General features: G+C 46.7%; 1 protein-coding gene across 1 annotated transcript; it reads left to right on the top strand.

Moving 5' to 3' along the window:
- The first annotated feature begins 13,364 nt into the window (after positions 1–13,364).
- On the top strand, positions 13,365–19,945 carry LOC124650185 (LEAF RUST 10 DISEASE-RESISTANCE LOCUS RECEPTOR-LIKE PROTEIN KINASE-like 1.2). Its single transcript, XM_047189737.1, has 4 exons — positions 13,365–14,211; positions 18,484–18,519; positions 18,639–18,920; positions 19,029–19,945. The coding sequence occupies exons 1-4, from the start codon at positions 13,365–13,367 to the stop codon at positions 19,943–19,945; spliced, it is 2,082 nt and encodes a 693-aa protein (XP_047045693.1).
- The last annotated feature ends 537 nt before the right edge of the window (positions 19,946–20,482 follow it).

Genomic DNA, 20,482 nt, shown 5'->3' with positions numbered 1-20,482 from the left:
CGGGGATCCGAGAGATCGCCTCCGGCACCCTGCCGGAGAGGGGAATCATCTCCCGGAGGACTCTACGCCGCCATGGTCGCCTCCGGTGTGATGTGTGAGTAGTCTACCCCTGGACTATGGGTCCATAGCAGTAGCTAGATGGTTGTCTTCTCCCCATTGTGCTATCATTGTCGGATCTTGTGAGCTGCCTATCATGATCAAGATCATCTATATGTAATTCTATATGTTGCGTTTGTTGGGATCCGATGAATAGAGAATACTTGTTATGTTGATTATCAAAGTTATGCTTATGTGTTGTTTATGATCTTGCATGCTCTCCGTTACTAGTAGATGCTCTGGCCAAGTAGATGCTTGTAACTCCAAGAGGGAGTACTTATGCTCGATAGTGGGTTCATGCCTGCATTGACACCGGGACAAGTGACGAGAAAGTTCTAAGGTTGTGTTGTGCTGTTGCCACTAGGGATAAAACATTGATGCTATGTCTAAGGATGTAGTTGTTGATTACATTACGCACCATACTTAATGCAATTGTCCGTTGCTTGCAACTTAATACTGGAGGGGTTCGGATGATAACCTCGAAGGTGGACTTTTTAGGCATAGATGCAGTTGGATGGCGGTCTATGTACTTTGTCGTAATGCCCAATTAAATCTCACTATACTCATCATGATATGTATGTGCATTGTCATGCTCTCTTTATTTGTCAATTGCCCAACCGTAATTTGTTCACCCAACATGCTGTTCGTCTTATGGGAGAGACACCTCTAGTGAACTGTGGACCCCGGTCCAATTCTCTTTACTCGAAATACAATCTATCGCAATACTTGTTCTACTCGTTTTCCGCAAACAATCATCTTCCACACAATACGGTTAATCCTTTGTTACAGCAAGCCGGTGAGATTGACAACCTCACCGTTTCGTTGGGGCAAAGTAGTTTGGTTGTGTTGTGCAGGTTCCACGTTGGCGCCGGAATCCCCGGTGTTGCGCCGCACTACATCCCGCCGCCATCAACCTTCAACGTGCTTCTTGGCTCCTCCTGGTTCGATAAACCTTGGTTTCTTTCTGAGGGAAAACTTGCTGCTGTGCGCATCATACCTTCCTCTTGGGGTTGCCCAACGAACGTGTGAAATACACGCCATCAGCGCCAGCGGGCAAAAATTAAGCACTGCAAGTTTGGCGATGAAAACTCCCACTCTTTCAACCTGTGCGCTTCTGGCCGGCTGCGCAAAAACCAAATTAAAGTCCTCGACGATGATATCGGCAACCCTGTATTCTCTCATGATCCAAAAGCCTCTATTCTCCATTATTTCTTCAAAGACCTTCTCGGGCTCCCTCGGGTCTCCTCGGACTCTCTGGATCTCGCCACCCTGGTCGCCTCCACCTCCTTGGACTCCTTTCAAGCCGTCTCCCTCGTTCGTCCCTTCACATTGGCCGAGCTGCACGCTGCGGTTTTCTCTATGGACGCCAAGTCAAGTCCTGGGCCTGATGGGTTTGGCCCTGCTTTCTTCAAAAAGAACTGGGATCTTGTGAAACATAATCTCCCAGAATCTCTCTATGACTTCCACTCCCTAGAGGCTGACCTCCGGCCTATCAATAAGTCCTTTATTGTCCTCCTTCCTAAAAAAGTGGGGGCCAATAAGGCCGAAAATTTCAGACCTATATCTCTTCAAAATAGCTGCCTGCCTGCCTCAAATTCCACTCCAAATGCCTCACCCTTAGGCTCCGTCCCCTCCTCCCCTTTCTTGTCCACCCCGATCAAACTAGGTTCATTTCGGGGCGCTCCATTGCCGAAAACTTTGTCTATTCTGCAGATATTATCCAATCATGCCACAGGAGGCTGGTCTCCTCCGCAGTTTTCAAGTTTGATTTTAGGAAGGCCTTCGATTCTGTCAGCTGGGAAGCCCTCGACCGGATCCTGCTTGCCAAGGGCATCTCCACACTTTGGCAGCAATGGATCAAGATGCTCAATCTTTCAAGCCAAACTGTCGTCCTCCTTAATGGCATCCCTAGCAGATGGATCCAATGCAGGCGGGGGCTTCGCCAGGGGGACCCTCTCTCCCCCTTTCTCTTTAATATTGTCGCTGACGTCTTACAACAACTTCTCCTCCAGGCCTCCTGTGGTGGCCTTCTGCCCCATCCCCTGGTTGATGACCTCCCTTGCCCTGTTCTCCAGTATGCCGATGACACCCTCATTATAATCAGGGCTGTCCTTGAACACGCCGCCAACCTTAAGCTGCTTCTCGACAAATTTGCCGCAGCCACTAGTTTAGACATAAACTTTCACAAGAGTACCTGTGTCCCCATCCATATAGACGCAACCACTACTGCCTCCATCGCCTCTTCCTTTGGGTGCGGTGTCTCCTCCTTTCCGCAAACTTACCTTGGTCTCCCTCTCTCCACCCACAAACTTCGGTCCTCTGACTTTGCCCCCATCATCTCCAAAAGTGACATGCGTCTGTCAGGTTGGAGGGGTCGATCTCTCCCTATTGGGGGTCGCCTCCTTCTCGTTAACTCGGTCCTCACAGCCATACTCTCTCATGATATGAGTGTTGGTTTACTACCCAAAGGTGTTATTGAAGCCATTGACAAAAGGAGGCGTGCCTTTCTCTGGACTGGCGAAGACTCTTGCTCTGGCGGCCACTGCAAAGTTGCTTGGATGGACGTCTGCACACCAAAATAACTTGGTGTCTTTGGGGTCTTGTCCATCCCTGCACAAAACGAGGCTCTCCTTTCCAAATTCCTCAAGAAGCTCCACTCGGACAACACCGCTCCATGTGCTTGTTGGTTCCGCCGATGGTATGGGTGGTCTGCTAACCGAGATCTTGGGGACCCATGCTCTCGTTCCACTCCTGTCTGGAAATACATCAGCTCTGGCCTCTCCACCTTCCGCTCTGTCACTGTGGTTCGCCTCCAAAGTGGCGAAGCCACTGCCTTCTAGCTTGACTCCTGGCTGGGGGACTCCCCTCTGTCCGAGCGTTTCCCTGCCCTCTTCTCCCATGTCACAAGGACAAATGTCTCCGTTGCTTCCGCCTGTCTCGACGGGATCTCCGCTTGTCGTGTTCCTCGCCTTACCTATATTGCCAGTGCTGAACTCCTTTCGCTCTCGGCGGAGGTAGCTTCTATTCCTCTGCTTCCCGACATCCCAGATATTAGGCTGTGTCGCGCCACTAACAAAGTGCTTTTGGATAGAGATCTTTATGTCACAACAGGATGAACAGGCAACAAGAACCTGGAGGAGCTATGCCCCCCTGAAATGCATGATTTTTCTTTGGCTTGCCCAACGCCGGCGCCTGCCCACAAATGAGAGAAGATTCCGCTACAACCTCACACTAGTAGGAAAATCCTCATTAGTGGCGCACCGAAATACATATTCTGTGGCGCATGGATGGTGCGCCACAGAATCTTCGCCACAAAATTAAGAATTCTGTGGCGCACCGGCTCATGCGCCACAGAATTAAGGATTTTTGTGGCGCACTAATGCTTGGTGCGCCAGAGAAACAGGTGCGCCACATAATTAGTAATCAGTGCGCCACAAAATTTGCGTGTATTATACACGATTTTGTACTGCCTGCTATACACATACAGGTTATATACAGCTATATACATATATTATATAGATTATATACAGAAATATGAAGATATAATATAAAAAGCATGTACATTGCACAAATATAATATAAACATCATCATCACATTACTTAGAGCCCGATCGAGATACATATATAGTGGAAATTAAGTGTCAAATGTTTTACATACAACTCTTAATTCATACAAATTTCACCATTTCGAGATACAAAGTGGTCTTCATCCGGTTCCTCCTTTGCTCCCTCCTCTCTCCCCGCCAGGCTCGCTTGCATCGGGGTCTTCATCCGGTTCCTCCTCTGATTAAAATGGAAGAAAGACCATATAATAAATAAATGCCTCATACATTGTTGGTCAAAACAAATATTAACATTCATGTATGTCATAAGTGAGACCAAGTCCGATGCACAAGAGATTGATATTTGTGCTATCTTACCAGGCTCACTTACGCCACCCCCGAGTGTACGGTGACCAAACATTTTAATCATCGGCGCTATCTCGAAGAAAGACCAAAATAAACGAGTAAGTCCAACTCAAATACGAGCCAAGTAGTATCAACTAGATAGCATATGCCTCATACATTGTTGGTAAAAACAAATATTAACATTCCGGGATGGAGTCGGTGAGGTCAGGTAGGATGCACAAGAGATTGATATTTGTGTCATCACACCAGGCTCACTAGCTCCACCCCAGAGTGTAAGAGTGACCAAGCATTTTAATCATCGGCGAATAGTTTGTGGTGATGCCTCATACTTTGTTGGTCGAAACAAATATTAACATTTAGGGACGGTGTTAGTGAGGCCAAGTCTGATGCACAAGAGATTGATATTTGTGTCATCACACCAGGCTCACTGGCATCGCCCCCAAGTGTAGTGACCACAAAATTTAATCATCGGCACTAAAATGGAAGAAAGACCAATGCAATTAAGAAGTGCAAACTCAAATAAGAGATAAGTAGCTAGTATGAACTAAATGGAATGCCTCATACTTTGTTGGTCGAAACAGATATTAACATTCAGGGATGGGGTCAGCGAAGCCAAGTAGGATGCACAAGAGATTGATATTTGTGTCATCACACTAGGTTCACTGGCCCCACCCCAGAGTGTACAAGTGACCAAACATTCTAATCATCGGCAAATGCAATTAAGAAGTGCCAACTCAAATAAGAGACAAGTAGCTAGTATGAACTAAATGGAATGCCTCATACTTTGTTGGTCGAAACAAATATTAGCATTCCGGGATGGTGTCAGCGAGGCCAGGTAGGATGCACAAGAGATTGATATTTGTGCCATCACACCAGGCTCGCTGGCGCCACCACAGAGTGTACAGGTGACCGAACATTCTAATCATCGCCATTCTGAAATACCAAAGCAAATGGAATGACAAGGGCCTCATACATTGTTAGTCAAAACAAATATTAACATTCAGGAAAGGGGTAAGCGAGGCCGGTAGGATGCACAAGAGATTGATATTTGTGTCATCGCACCAGGTTCACTTGCCCCTCCCCCGAGTGTAGTGACGGAACATTCTAATCATCGGCATTCTCTCGAAGAAATACCAAAATAAACGAAAAACACCAACTAGATAGCATGCATCATATTTTGTTGGTCGAAATAGATATTCACATTCAGGGACGGCGTAAGCGAGGCCGGTATGATGCACAAGAGACTGATATTTGTGCCATCACACCAGGCTCGCTTGCGCCGCCCTCAAATTGTAGTGACCGAACATTCTAATCATCGGCACTCTCTCGAAGAAATACCAGAATAAACGAAAAACACCAAGTAGATAGCATGCCTCATATTTTGTTGGTCGAAATAAATATTCACATTCAGGGACGGAGTAAGCGAGGCCGGTAGGATGCACAAGACATTGATATTTGTGCCATCACACCAGGCTCGCTTACGCCGCCTCCAAAGTGTAGTGACCGAACATTCTAAGCATCGGCACTAAAATGGAAGAAAGAGCCAGGTGGTTCATCAACTATATAGCAACCAGTGAGCATGAGCATTCATTTTGAAGGTGTAGGCTATGTTCAATAAATAATAATAAATAATGAGTGAGAACAGATTTTTTTGTTCAATACATTATGCACTACTCTGGTTTGTTTATGCATCAAGGACAAGTATACAATATATCTGCATTTTTTCCTGTTAAGCGACGACTATAGTTGCTTCGGCGACATTTTTTCTTCATCTCCGCCGTTCTAGCTGGCTCAAAAGATTTCATGAAGTGGTTAGCTAGCTAGGGACATTGGAAATCATCAGCTTGCCACATCTAGCACTGCCGTCCACGCTGAAAATTATTTGTCTAAGTAAAGCAGTTAGCTCTAGCTAGCTGATTACTACTAATCCTTAAACAATGTAGGTGAGTAGCTGATTAGCTAGGGAATGGTTAGATGGCATGATTTGTGCAATCTTCGGAGTGCTTCATCTGTTACCCGAGGTCAAGTATATTTCAGACTGTGTTGTTTCCTTGTATCTGTTAGACTTAATCTTGTCGGTAAGAAAAATATTATTGTTGCATTAAGAGAGTAGTGCACGTGAGTTTGTTTCAGTAGTAGACATGCATGTAAGAGGCTGCATGTAGGTGATTGAGTCGCATATAGTACATGTTAGGTTAGCTGTTAGATGGTTAGTGAGTAGAAGAATAGGTCTTAGCACTAGTAGAAAAACCCCCTTTAGTACCGGTTCCAAAGGGCCTTTAGTACCGGTTTTGGAACCGGTACTAATTATCCGGTACTAAAAGTCTCTCATCTTTAGTACCTTAAAGCCTATTTTGTTTAATTTTTTTTCCATTTTTTATAATTATTTTTCACACCCTTTTTTTCACGGCCTTTTTTTTTATTTTTTTTCAGAATTACTAGTATTTCCGTTAGTCTCTAACTACACTTAATCTCTAGTCAAATTACTTACCCGTAGTCAAACTTCCCGGTCGGTCACCCATCCTCACACTACTCCCGCACTAGCACGCTTAACTTCCAAGTTCCATCCCGTTCCACTTCCAAGTGCTTCGCGCGCATGTATGTGATAGTAGTATCATATCAATCCTATTAACATGTTGGTCGATGTCACACTTTTTATCGTTTGAATTCCAAATAATTATTTTAATAAACAAAAGTAATGATGTAATAATAATGTTGAATAAATAAATAAAATTAACTTTTTAAATTTTTATTATTTTTAATTATTTTTTAAAAATTTAATATTTTTTGCAAAACCTAAAACTTGAAAAATTGAAAATCTTATAATTTGATAAAAGTAATAGTAATATGTTAGGACTCAAAAAATCTTATAATTAATATTTTAATTTAAAAAAATAAAAATATATAAAATTCTAAATTTCTGGAAAAAAACTAAAATCTTCCTGCTTTCATATTTTCATTTGGAATTTTGAGAATCTAAAAATTGGCTAACCGGGTAAACCTGGGCAAAGAAGTTACTGTGGAAAAGTATTATATATTGTCGGTGTTCTTGCCTTGATGGAGTGGACTTGACACCTGGGCAAAGAAGTTACTGTGGAAAAGTATTATATATTGTGATGGTTATTCCATTGTCATTGTGTATTAATGTAATCCACTTGCGGATGATTTTCTCTTGTTTCCTTGCTTCTATTATGAACGGTGCTGCTCTTATCGTACATCGCCTTTATTGCCTCGCCGCCATACTCCACCAACCTCGTGCATGCCCAACTGATGGGGATATGCCCTAGGGAGCCTATCACCAAGCCTATTCGTCGGTTCGGTGGAGGCAGAACGAAGCTAGTCACCGGCGCTATGTTGCCTTACTGTTGACGACCAGCTATGTTGCCTTATTGTTTCCATCATCGTGCTGCCTAGATGATGCGTTCTAAAGTTTGCTTCAGTGGTCTCGTTCATGCAGCAAACCCTATTGCACATTGCACTGGTGCAAGGAATGACGTCCTAATAGGATGGTGCTTAGGTGGCCTCGCACATGCCTCGTTGCCATTTGTAAATGTTGTCTGCTCGATAAAGATCATGCTACGATGGTGCACACCGCTGACATAGTCTAGATGCACTCTAGGATCGTCTAATACTTGTTTCATGGAAACATCTGGGTTTATACTATGGAAAAGTTCATACGTGTTAGAAACGAATCTAGTTGTTACAATGGACACATTTTAGTATTTGATTGAAGGAAACAAATATATAATCCATCAGAAGCAAACCTATTCATTACCCTAGCTAGATATATTTCTCTACCGGTGGTTCTGCGTATCAGAAGCAAATTCTCTTGTTATATCAAAACAAAATTTGGCTATATCGAAAGAAAATGGACAGAAATCAGAACACGTGCTCTCTTTGTTCCTGAAACCAAACATGTGTATATATATATTTAACAGAGTTTTGTCGGATCAAAACAAAGTTAAGTTGCAATATAGAAATTTATCTACTGTCTCGGATCCATAATAATTATCGAAAGCTTAGTTTAAATTTGAGCTAAATTGAACTAAAATCTCTAAAAGGAGTACTTGAGAAATCACATTCACACGCGTGACACACTCTCGAATTGTGTTCTGCTCTCTCTGTTCCTTTTCGTAATACGTTTGGGAAACATCTTATAAACAGGAATAGAGGAAATAGTTCACACTAATCTACATAATACGCTTCCAAATTGCATACAAGCTACATTCCTATTTTACAAACCTTGAGCATGATACTTGTTAGTCTCGTCTAGTAGAAGCCTCTTATCAAGATATTTACAGATCAATATAGTTACAGCCTCATATAGATATGCATGCACGACATGTACTCTAATACTTCAAAGTGGCACATGTTGTTCAATACAGTTTATGTGAGTTTTCCATCTTTTTATGATTCATTTAGATTTACAAATAGTCCATTTCATAAAATGTTCATTGTTGAACTTTAGAAATTAAAAACACAATTACAATGTCAAAAAATTGTTCAACTTTAGCACTTTTGTATCATTAATGATATACTTTGGAATTGTACCATGGTAAACTTTGAGATTGGACACTATCAACAAAGTTATGTTGCTCATGTCAACGGATATAATAGAGTATATCAATTTAAAAAGTAGCTAAAATTTTATCGATAATAAGTTGTAAATAAGTAAAAGTGTTCAGTATAAATAGCTAGAAACGGTTAAGAATTTTGACTCACCAGCCCACCTTCCCTAGTCTTTTTCCAGCCTAGCCCATTCTTGTTTTTTTAACGGATGGAGAGAAGGTTCTGTTATTAGTCGTCTTCTTCCGGCTGTCATCATGTTTGTACTACCACGTCCATGGCCGCACGATCCGTATCTTCCTTTGATGAACGGCCGCACCTCTTCCTAGTACTTTTTCAGAAGACCTCCAGCTGAACCCTAGCTGCTTTTTTCCTCACGCTGCCACTCCCATGTCTGTCGACAACCTTACTCTATTTCTTTTCAAGAGAGAGTGGGAGGGTTTTCCCGTTGCCGCTATCGACCGCTACCGTCGCCATGGTCTGCCCCGAGCCAACCTGAGCAGGGGAAAAGTACCGCCTCGAACTCCTCTTCATCCTCGTCTACTTCACGGAACAAGCGCCACCAAGGACTGCTCGAATTCTTCCCCTCGCCCGATGACCCACAAGTATAAGGGTTGCAACAGTCTTCGAGGGAAGTAAAACCAAAATTTATTGATTCGACATAAGGGGGGCCAAAGAATATTTATAAGCTTTAACAGATGAGTTATCAATTCAGCTGCACCTTGAAATAGACTTGCTCGCAATGGTTTATCAGTAGTATATAACAATTTTATAGTAGTAGCAGTAGTGAAGTAACATCAGTAATGAAATAAAAAACAGCAGTCGCGATGATTGCAGTAGACAGCAGGATTAAAATACTGTAGGCATAGGCATGGATGAACAGGCGTTGCATGGATAAGATAATTCATATAATAAGCAAGACATGGGCATTTGCAAGTAACAATGATAAAAGCATCCAAGTATAAAGTAACCATAGGCGTGTGTTCCTATTTAGTCGTACGTGCTCACAAGGAGAAACTTGCACGACATCTTTTGTCCTACCAGCCCGTTTGCAGCGGGGCCTTAAGGGAATCTACTGGTAATTAAGGTACTCCTTTTAATAGAGTACTGGAGAAAAGCATTAACACTTCGTGAACACACGTGATCCTCACATCATAGCCATCCCCTACGGTTATCCCAATTGTTGTCACATTGGGGCCTCGCGTTCCGGACAACGATATGTGTATAAAACTTGCATGTATGATAAAAAACAATAATTATCCTCATGAATCAATAACATGTTCAGATCTGAAATCGGATGTAACTTTTTCCCAGGATTTTTTTGATATATTATACGTTTTTTTTCGACGTCGTATGCAAAAGTTATTGCGGTTTTACCATTTTTTAAAACTTTTTTGCAAAAAAAGTGAAAATTCAAATTTGTTAATTTTCCCTAATAGTAGGTTGCATAACATACAAGAATCTGAAAACATATTATTTTTTGAATTTTCTATCATTTTCTTTTCTATTTTACAGTGTCAAAAAAGGCGATCCACTGGGGGGGACCTTTAGTACCGGTTCGTGTCACGAACCGTTACTAAAGGTTTTTCAGCTGACGCGAACCCTTTAGTACCGGTTCGTGTCACGAACCGGTATTAAAGGTCCTTACGAACCGGTACTAAAGGTCTGGGCAGTGCAACCGGTACTAATGCACCCTATAGTACCGGTTCGTAAGGGAACCGGTATTTATGCTTAGATGGATGCCCATTTTTCTACTAGTGTAGACTCTTGGTGCATTGGCGGAGCTTTAAGAAAAATGTTGGGCGGGCCAAGCTAAAGGCGACAAAAAAAAACTATTAAGGCATATATTCAATACATGGATCACAATATAGTTAAAGATCAGCTCAGATACACACATATTCAATAGTGTGCGACTATACTGTGTTTGTGTGGTGAAAAATGGAGCAGGGGAATGCTTGCAGCAGGAAAAATGGAAGAGAAGGTATGCCGGGCTGACCACGGCTAGGTGCCTAGCTGCTTGTCCGTCCGGCGACGGATGCGGACTTATTAGCGCTCTCGCCGCTCGCCGTGAAGCCATCCGTACTCGCTGCCGGACGGCCGCCGCTCACAAGATCGAGTCTGCCGTTCAATTGTTGGCTCACGGCTGCTGCCCTAAACGAGCGCATACACCGCCGCGGCCGAAGTGACGAACTGAGTCGGTGGCAAATGAACTGTATCTCACCGTGACCGTGAGAGTGCAATTACCTTTCAGTTACGTGTATTTTTTTAACACCTAATTAGAAATAAAATTAGGAAGAACTAACAATGGCGCCGATGTTTTCTGTGTGATATGGTTAGCATGGAATAACAAGAATAGGCAGTAGTACTTCCTAGACATTTCGTCGAGCAGGTTGTGCTCGGGAGAGGAAGAGGGAGGGGAGGGGAGGGGCGGGCTCACCGACTACGACAGGGGTCGACGACGAAGTTGACGATGACGGCAGGGGTCGAGGAGGACGACGCGCGGCTCCTCTTCCTCGTCGATGCGGCAGATCGCCCTCCTCCACGCCCCGGCCGCTCCTCCTCCTCCTTGACGCGGCGGCTCCTCCTCCTCCTCCTCCACGCTGAAGGGTGTTATGCTGCTAGCGGCTGGCATGCGTGGAGCGTGGGCATGCGGCCGTCGCGGAGGAAGGCGGCGGCAGCGCACCCCATTGACGGCGGCGGCGATTTGTCGCGAGGGAGAGGGAGAGGGAGAGGGGTACGAGAGTGGAAGGGGTACGGTGTGATATGAGGGATTCTATTTCTGTGGCGCACCAGGCAAGGTGCGCCACAGAATGCGCTATTTCTGTGGCGCACCAGCACCAGTGCGCCACAGAATGCCTTATTTCTGTGGCGCACCAGGTCCAGTGCGCCACAGAAATAGGGGAACCAATTATTAGGGCTGGCAGGATGTGGGCTCCACCGATTTTCTGTGGCGCATGAGATTTGGGTGCGCCATATTTTTGTGGCGCACCGAGTCTGATGCGCCACAGAAAAATTTCTGTGGCGCATGAGCAGCTGGTGCACCAAAGAAATAGAATCCCACCTATAAGGCTTTTCCTACTAGTGTTACCACCACTGCAGTCTGCCCCCACTAGTACTTCGGATGAAGATGTTGACCACCTTTTGATGGGCTGTTCCAAGGCCTCTGAGGTCTGGCACCATTTCCAGACCGGATCCAGGTTGGCTCCACACTCCATGCAATCCATGCTCAGCTCTTGGTTCTGCTCGGCTACTAATGCAACTATCTCCCCGGCCATTGCTTGGGACATCTGGAAACGGCACAACTCCAAAGTCTTCCGGGCTATTGAGGAGCGCCCCCCCCCCCCCCCTTCTTGTGGTTCAACGATGTATTACTGACGTTAGACTTTGGGCTCACCGATGTTGGAATGTAGACTCTCGCTCTACCCTTCTATCTTGGTGTAATTCTTATGACCCGCCTTGATTCCCTCTCCTCTTCTTCCCGTCTTCCTCTAAAATATTGTAATTAGCTACCCTATTACTACCCGCAGATGTTGATATAAAGGTTCAGGCCGGCGCAAGCCCGCCGTAGTCACAGTCAAAAAAAAGAAAGAACAATAGGAGAGCTTTTAACCTTCACACCCTCCAATGATACTATCCTAGATCCATCGCTAGCTACCTACTGAATGGGCCTATGTTAGGGAGGTAGCGTTTTGACTCATAGGAGCAAATGCTCCTATTATGCAAAATAATTAAAAAACAATTTTAAAAATGTCAAAAAATTGATACTCCCTCCGATTCATATTAATTGACTTCAATATGGATGTATCTAGAACTAAAATGTATCTAGATACATCCATATTAGAGTCAATTAATATGAACCGGAGGGAGTATAATTTTTTTGGTGTACATCGTGACATTCTAAGTTAGTGCACAAGTTTTCGTGGAGAAACAACATTTTATGTGGCGTGTACGAAAAATACAAAAAAAATATCATGTACGTAGTCGTGTTATAATATCAAAATTTGTCTTTTTTACGGGAGCCACATAATTTTTTTAAAAAAAAACTTGTGTACGAACATATTATATGTAGATATACATGAAATTTTTTATTTTAGAAGTTTTTGACACTTCGAAATGTAGATTCACACAATGGGAGCAAATGCTTGTACGAGCAAAGTGAATATCCCCCCATGTTAGTTGTTTGCTTGTTTGTTGTTATTCTCGTACGTACAAGAGCCTTTATAATTGTTTGCGTCGATCGCTTTCATGTTTGAAAAGCAAGTGAACCGGCTGTTTCAGCCGTGTTGATCTGGAAGAAAAACGTGAAACCTTTTACCTGCCTGTCCTAAATATGGAGCAACATGTTTCAGACGGGCGGCGGTCAAACAAAATCCTGAAACTAACAAAAGGTTGCCGAAAGCAGACACTAGTAGTAATATAAGAATAAGAAAAAAAGAAGTAGAGAATCTGAAATGCGACGACGAAACGTGTCTACTATATGCCATGCCAAAAGGATATCATCGGCATGCAGTCATCGACTCGAGCGAGACATATGAGGTCATCGTCCGGTGACGTGCGATGCGACCAGACCCACCTGCTCAACCAATGCCGTGATGCCACGTACGCACTCGCCACCAGTCCCCGGACCTTCACCAACCTCCCGCCAAAACAGACCAGGTCCAAGTCGTGCGCGCGCGGGCGCACGCGCGCGCCCGCAGCCGCCACCAAAACGACCAAACCCATGTAAGCAACGGCGAGCCGTGAGCCCGTGATAGACAGACAGTGTGCTACCTAGCCTCTTCTCGACCGCCCGCCATGCCGCCGCACCGGCACCTCCTCCGCCTCCTCCTGGTGGCCGTGTCGCTCGCCGTCTCCGGCCTCGACTCCACTTCCGCCGCCACCGCTGCCGTCGGAGACGACGCGTACGACGCCAGCATGTGCCAGAAGCCCTTCCGCTGCGGCGGCCACGACATCCACTACCCGTTCTACCTCTCCAACCAGTCCCGGCTGATCGACGGCGTCGCCTACTCCCGGTTCTTCTGCGGCTACCCGGGCATGGCCATCCTCTGCGACGCCGCCACCAACACCGCCACGCTCCGCCTCGCCGGGGGCACCAACTACACCGTGCTCGCCATCGACTACGCCAACAACACCATCACCCTCGCCGACGCCGACGCGCTGGCATCCAACAACTCCTGCCCGAGGCCCCGCCACAACGTCTCCATCCCGGCCGCGGCGTGGCTCAATTTCACGGCCACCGGCAACAGCACCATCTCCTTCTTCCTCGACTGCGCCTTCACCGCCGCCGACCCTCCGCCGCCGGGCATCGTCCCGATCAACTGCACCGGCTTCGCGCAGGGGCGATCGCCGTCGTTCCTGGCGCCGCACCTCGGCGCGCCGGAGGGGAACTGGTCCCGCGCGTGCCGGGAGGTGTACGTGGCGCCCGTGCTGACGGAGTGGCTCGAGAGCGCCGAGTACCGCCCGCGGCTCGGGAGCGGCGGGTACGGCGACGTGCTGCGGCGCGGGTTCCGGCTCAGCTGGGACCCCAGCGCCGGGCCCTGCTACGAGTGCGAGCTGTCCAAGGGCCAGTGCGGGTACGACCAGGTCGGCGGCTTCCTCGGCTGCCTCTGCCCCGACGGCCGCGTGCGAGGCCCGGACTGCGGTAAGACGACGTCCATCACTCCATTACTTTCTTCCCATGCAACCGTGTTACTTTCAGTTTCAGCGTTTTGGTTTCTTCTTTCTCGAATTGCCGCCTGTCCTGTCCTGTCCTCACGATCGGTACTTGTGGAGCACAAAACCTGCGGCGGCGGAGCTGACCGCCGGTCACTATTGGTGGGCGGTGCGTACGTAAAAATAGCGGTCGTTATCAGTTTCTTTCATTTCTAGACCCAGTCTCGTCGTGTCTCGTGTGCCTGGAAACCACGTTCTTCCAATCCGATCGTGACGCCGGGCCAAACGATCGAGTATCCACCACCAAATGCGTCTGAAACAGATGACTTTAACCTCGCCGCACCGCGAAATTTTCCTCCGCCGGAGCCGTCAAGGCAGGAGAAACACAGCTGAGCCCGTTTAAATTACCTTGACGTTCTGACTCACGACAGAAGGCGAGGTCATTGTTTCTAGATTTCTACTCGATCGGCCATCCTCTTTTGACCTGTCTGTCACGATAAAGTTTAAAATAGCACATTTCTCCGCTAATAGCGCACTATAGCATATCTAGAGGGTCCATGCTAAATTTTAGTAATTTTGCTCGTTGTGGCGCTATTTGCGAATAGCATGTTATATCGTGCTAAAACTTCATAGCGTTAGCGCTATTTTTCGGGCAAGTTGCTTTTACTTTTTTTGGTGCTGAAGTGCAATCTGTTGGTTCCACTTCTAAATCAGGAGATAATATCGCTAATGCTAATAATTTTAATAATAATTTATACTGTTGTTGCCCTGTGACATGCTGATGTTATCCTTCTAAATATTTGTGATCTATTTTTATGTGTGGTTATGTATATATGATTCAGTCAGTTTTGGACTATATATCCATTCGTTCTAGTAAAATTATTTATTTTTAGGCTATATTTAGTATTATTTTGAAAACGCTATTTGAAGTATACCACGCTATTAGCACGATATAGGGTCCACAACGTTTAAATGAGGTTGCCGCTATTTCATTTAGCACGCTATTTTAAACCTTGGTCACGATAGACAATGACCATTGCCATGAGGAAAAAGTCTATTTTAAGGGATTTGCTAGTTCTCAGCTAGCTGAGAACTAAATTCTTGTCCAGTTAAAATCTACACCATTTGATTTAATTTCTGATTTATGCTAGTCATCAGTTGCAACATGAGTTGCAATTGAGATTCGATGACATCATCTGACTAAAAACGAAACTAGTCGCCAGTCGACTGAGAAATAGTCACACCCCGGTTCACCGAAATGAACCCCAAACTCTAAATCCCTGTCGTTTGCAATAGACTTTTTCCTTGCCATGGAATGCCCATCTTAAGAACTACCCCTCGTGCTGGTCCGTACATCACATTTCATAGACATTGTTCGTCCTCTCCCCCTTTGCAATGCTTCATCTACCACGAAACCCTTTCGATCAAATGCGTTACCTGCATTTCGTACCACTCCTTGTCACACTAGTTCTGTCATCGGCACCACGATCACAGCCACAACCACAGCCCGGTGCCGATGCCGACTTCTTCCGGTACACCAACTGCGCCCTGATGTCGTACCAGTGCGGGACACTCAACTTCTCCGTGGACTACCCGTTCGCCGTCGACGGCCTAAACCGGCCGGACTATTGCTCCTCCCCGGGCCACCGCCTCTTCTGCATAAACGCCACGACGCTGGTCATCTACATGAGCTCCGGCGGGTCCTTCCAGGTGACCGGCGTCGACTACGGCAACCACGTCCTGACCGTCGTCGACCAGACCCTTGCCGAACAGACCTGCCCTCACAACTACCGCAACACCACCATCGACACCGCCGCGTTCGCCTACACGGACCGGGACCGGTTCCTCACCGCCTACGTCAACTGCAGCTCCGCCGCGTCGTCGCTGCCGCTCGTCTACGACGTATTCTCCTGCGTCACTGGCGGGACGTCGTACTACAGGATGGACAACGGCACGCTGGCGGCGGACGTGCTGGGCGTGTGCAGCTCCACCCTGGTCGTCCCGTACGACGCGGACATGGCGGACTCGCTGGCCGCCGGGAACGCCTCCCTCGGAGACGCCGTGAGAGGCGGGTTCTCGGTGAGGTGGATGGCCGGCGCCGGGTGGTGCGGCGAGTGCCAGGCCTCCGGTGGGCGCTGCGGGCACGATAGCAGAGCGCCGGATGAGCGGACGTGTTTCTGCCCTCACGGTCAGGCCGTCGGCTCGTGTCCTTCTTCAGGTTCAGGTAACCTCTGTTGTCTATACGAGTTCGACAGGTTGGTCCACGACGTTTGAATGGTTTGATCGATCAAGACTGAAAGCGCTACTCTGGTCAAAGCTAATTTGGGACGCAACTGACAAATTTGCATGGTTCATACTGCCGCCGAGTGTTCCATTTCGATTGCTTTTTTCGATAAAGTCGATTCGATTGCTTGCTGAAGTCCACGCAAGATTCAGCTGCTGCATCGATCCTGAATTAGTCTATTTGCTTGTCATGGGAGACTTGACTTGTTTAACGTTGACATTTCGGTTTTGCTATGTCTCAGTCAACTGAGATTTTCTTAAGTCTAAGTCACTTGCAAAAAAGTGCTTTAAGTTGCACTTTTCTGTTAAAAAAGTGCAATTGCATTTTTCTGTTAGAAATGTGCAATTAGACCGAGTTGCACTTTTCTTTCAACTGCAGTTGCACTTTTCTGAGGTGACTGAGACATACGAAAATCTCAGTCAACTGAGACATAGACACACCCTTGACATTTTACCTAGACGGCGGCATGCCCCTTTCTTTTGCGAGAAAGATCCGAATCTATTCCATTAGTTTCACAAAGAGTACAAAGTATCCCAAACATAATAGAAATTATATCGAGGTCCTTGACCACCTAACAACCACTATTGCTGCCAGAGCGAGCCGCCGATGTGCCGCTCCCTTACCGGAGCTAGCCTAATGTTGTTGATGGCAATCGGGAAGTCTTCGTGCATGTGCCCCTTAGGACCACCGCCCCAGAGCCGAAGTCGCCGTCATTGAACCCTTGAATTGATCCGATGCCTCTAACACCAAACCTCTACCACACGCAGACTGGACGAGATCCACCACTCCATGGAAGCGGCGACCAGACGACTCCCCACTCTCCTCAACACTATCGGTGAGATTGCCGCCGACGAGGTGGACGAGGAGGCGGGAATACCTTGTTCTTGTCCCGCACAACGCCGCCATAGCCACCATAGCGACGATGCCGATTGACCAAACTCTAAATTTAGGGACCTTCTATAGCGCCGAGCGCAAGTCCGAGTCCCCACCCCTCCCACCACCGGAGCGGCTAGCAGAGGAGGGGGGCCGTCAATTCCCGGGCGTAGATGACGAGGCAGTGGATGGCGGCGGATGCTAGGGTTTTCACCCTAGCCGCCGCATCTCTTTTCTTTCGCGGGAGGGACGGGCGATCAGACTGGAGCCAGGCACGCCCCTTTCATTGATTGTGATTTCTAGATGTACAAGTAGAATTGAGCATAAACCACCACATTGCTAGCAAAATATTCTATTTTGGTACGATTTTTTGGTTTTCAGGACAAAGATCCACCATATTTTAACGAGCTTTTCTTAGAAAACTAATCTAGAATTAAACATGAATTGTAAGTGATTCTAACAAGGGGGTCACCTACCATGCTCCGGCCAACGCCGATGTAGGACTCGCTGCTGTGGAGGAGGTCTAGGTGGCCATGGTGCGGCGATGTGGAGGAGGGTCAGGCTAGGTGTGGTCTCTGAGGGGATGGGAATAAGACAACCTTTATTTTTCTTTTGGATAGTTTAAAAAGGCTGACAAGTGAGCTTAGAACACATCAGCAAATTGGCTCTGACAAATAGGTCTCACCTGTCAGTTTTCGTGGCCATTCGTGATCAATTCACGATTAGTGTTTTTTTCCAAAAAAAACTCGTCAAAATATAGTGGATTTTTGTCCCAAGAACCAAAAGTGGTACCAAACTTTAAAAAATGCTACAAAAAGTGGGGTTTTTATGCAAACAACTCTAGTAGACACTACTTACTTAAGATGATGACGCCATAAGGCAAACCGAGATTATCTTTTCCTGAAAATATCTTTATTTGTAGCTCCTCTACTAAGCGTTCAAGCGTCAGCTGCATTTACATACATTTGAGCAACGTATGCACATATATTTGTCGAGACAAAATCAGATTCACAATCTCCACGTTTTTTTTTAGATTTGAGCGCATTCGAATTGATTTGCTCGTTACTACGATTTTAATATGCATATATACATTTTATTTTGCAGGATCGAAGAAACAGAACAAAAAGGCAATGACATATGGTAAATATACGAAAACACTTCCTCTGGACATCATGGATGCGATTTTAATCAACTCATAGTATTTTGTTACTGTTCTCCAACTTGAATCATTGATGTTCATCACCATTTTGCAACACCAGGAACCTCCGTAGCTGCTGTAGTCATGTTCTTGCTTCTCCTCGTGGTGTCATTCATGTACATCCGGAAGAGAAAACAATACAAGATGACCTCCTCCTCTAGGCTCCTCACGTACACCATGTCCGGCGGGACGCCGCGCTCTAGGGGCAGCACCGACATGGAGTCCGGCAGCGTCCACAAGCTGCAGACGCACCATTTCTCGTACGAGGAGCTGGAGGAGGCCACCGGTGGTTTCAGCGAGACCGGAGAGCTCGGCGACGGCGGCTTCGGCACGGTGTACAAAGGTAGTTAGACAACCGGCACACACTCACTGGAAATTAAATCAGCCAAGATTTTATTTGAGTCTGACATTGATCGACTTGCTGATTCCATCGAATTTTATGTGTGTTCAGGGCAACTCCGGGACGGGCGGGTGGTGGCGGTGAAGCGGCTGTACAACAACAGTTTTCGTCAGGTGGAGCAGTTCGTGAACGAGGCGTCGATCCTGTCGCTGCTCCGCCACCCGAACCTCGTCACGTTCTACGGCTGCACGTCCAGCCGCAGCCGGGAGCTCGTGCTGGTGTACGAGTACGTGCCCAACGGCACCGTCGCCGACCACCTGCACGGCCACCGTGCGGCGGAGCGCGCGCTGTCGTGGCAGCTCCGCCTCAACATCGCCGTCGAGGCAGCCACGGCGCTGGCTTACCTCCATGCCATCGAGCCCCCGGTGGTGCACCGCGACGTGAAGACCAACAACATCCTCCTCGACGCCGACTTCCACGTGAAGGTCGCCGACTTCGGCCTCTCCCGGCTCTTGCCGCTCGACGGCGCCACGCACGTGTCCACGGCGCCGCAGGGCACGCCAGGGTACGTGGACCCGGAGTACCACCAGTGCTACCAGCTCACCGACAAGAGCGACGTGTACAGCTTCGGCGTCGTCCTCGCGGAGCTCATATCGTCCAAGCCCGCTGTGGACGTGAGCCGAGACCGTGACGAGATCAACCTGGCCGGCATGGCCGTGGGAAGGATCCAGAGATCCCAGTTGGACCAGCTGGTGGACATGGAGCTCGGGTATGGCTCCGACGAGGCAACTAGGTTGGCAATGACGATGGTGGCCGAGCTTGTATTCAGGTGCCTGCAGCAGAACGGCGAGATGCGACCACCGATCAGAGAGGTGCTCGATGTCCTCAAAGGCATACAGGAGGAAGGGGCAAAGGGGGATACAGACGGGAAGACGAAGAAAGATGGCGTCCCCGCCGTGCCATGCTCCCCTAATACCGTGCATGCTCCTTGGGATAGTTTAAGTACCACACCGAGCATTAGCCAGTAGTGTTTGCATCCTTTAGGGACATCAAACTACGGAAACCACAGGTGTAGCTCGGTTTTTAAATTTCAAAATCGACAGTTTAAAGTTCCTGAAACCAAACATGTGCATATATATTTAATAGAGTTTCGTCGGATCAAAACAAAGTTAAGTTGCAATATAGAAAGTTATCTACTTCCCTCTGATCCATAATAATTATCAGAATCTTTTTTAAAATTTGAGCTAATTTGAACTACTTGACAATTACTATGGATGGGGGAGTAGTTGAGAAATTACATTTCCACGCGTGGCACGCTCTCGAATTGTGTTGTGCTCTTTATGTTCCTCTTTGTAATAAGTTTGGGAAACATCTTATAAATAGGAATAGAGGAAATACTTCATACTAATCTACATAATATATTTTCGACTTGCATACAAGCTACATTGCTATTTTACAAACCTTGAGCATGATACTTGTTAGTCTCGTCTAGTAGAACCCTCTTATCAAGATATTTATAGATCAATATAGTTACATCCTCATATAGATATGCATGCACCACATGT

Source organism: Lolium rigidum, chromosome 4, assembly GCF_022539505.1.
Source record: "Lolium rigidum isolate FL_2022 chromosome 4, APGP_CSIRO_Lrig_0.1, whole genome shotgun sequence".
NCBI classification, from domain to species: domain Eukaryota; kingdom Viridiplantae; phylum Streptophyta; class Magnoliopsida; order Poales; family Poaceae; genus Lolium; species Lolium rigidum.
This window is presented reverse-complemented; position numbering and strand designations above follow the sequence as displayed.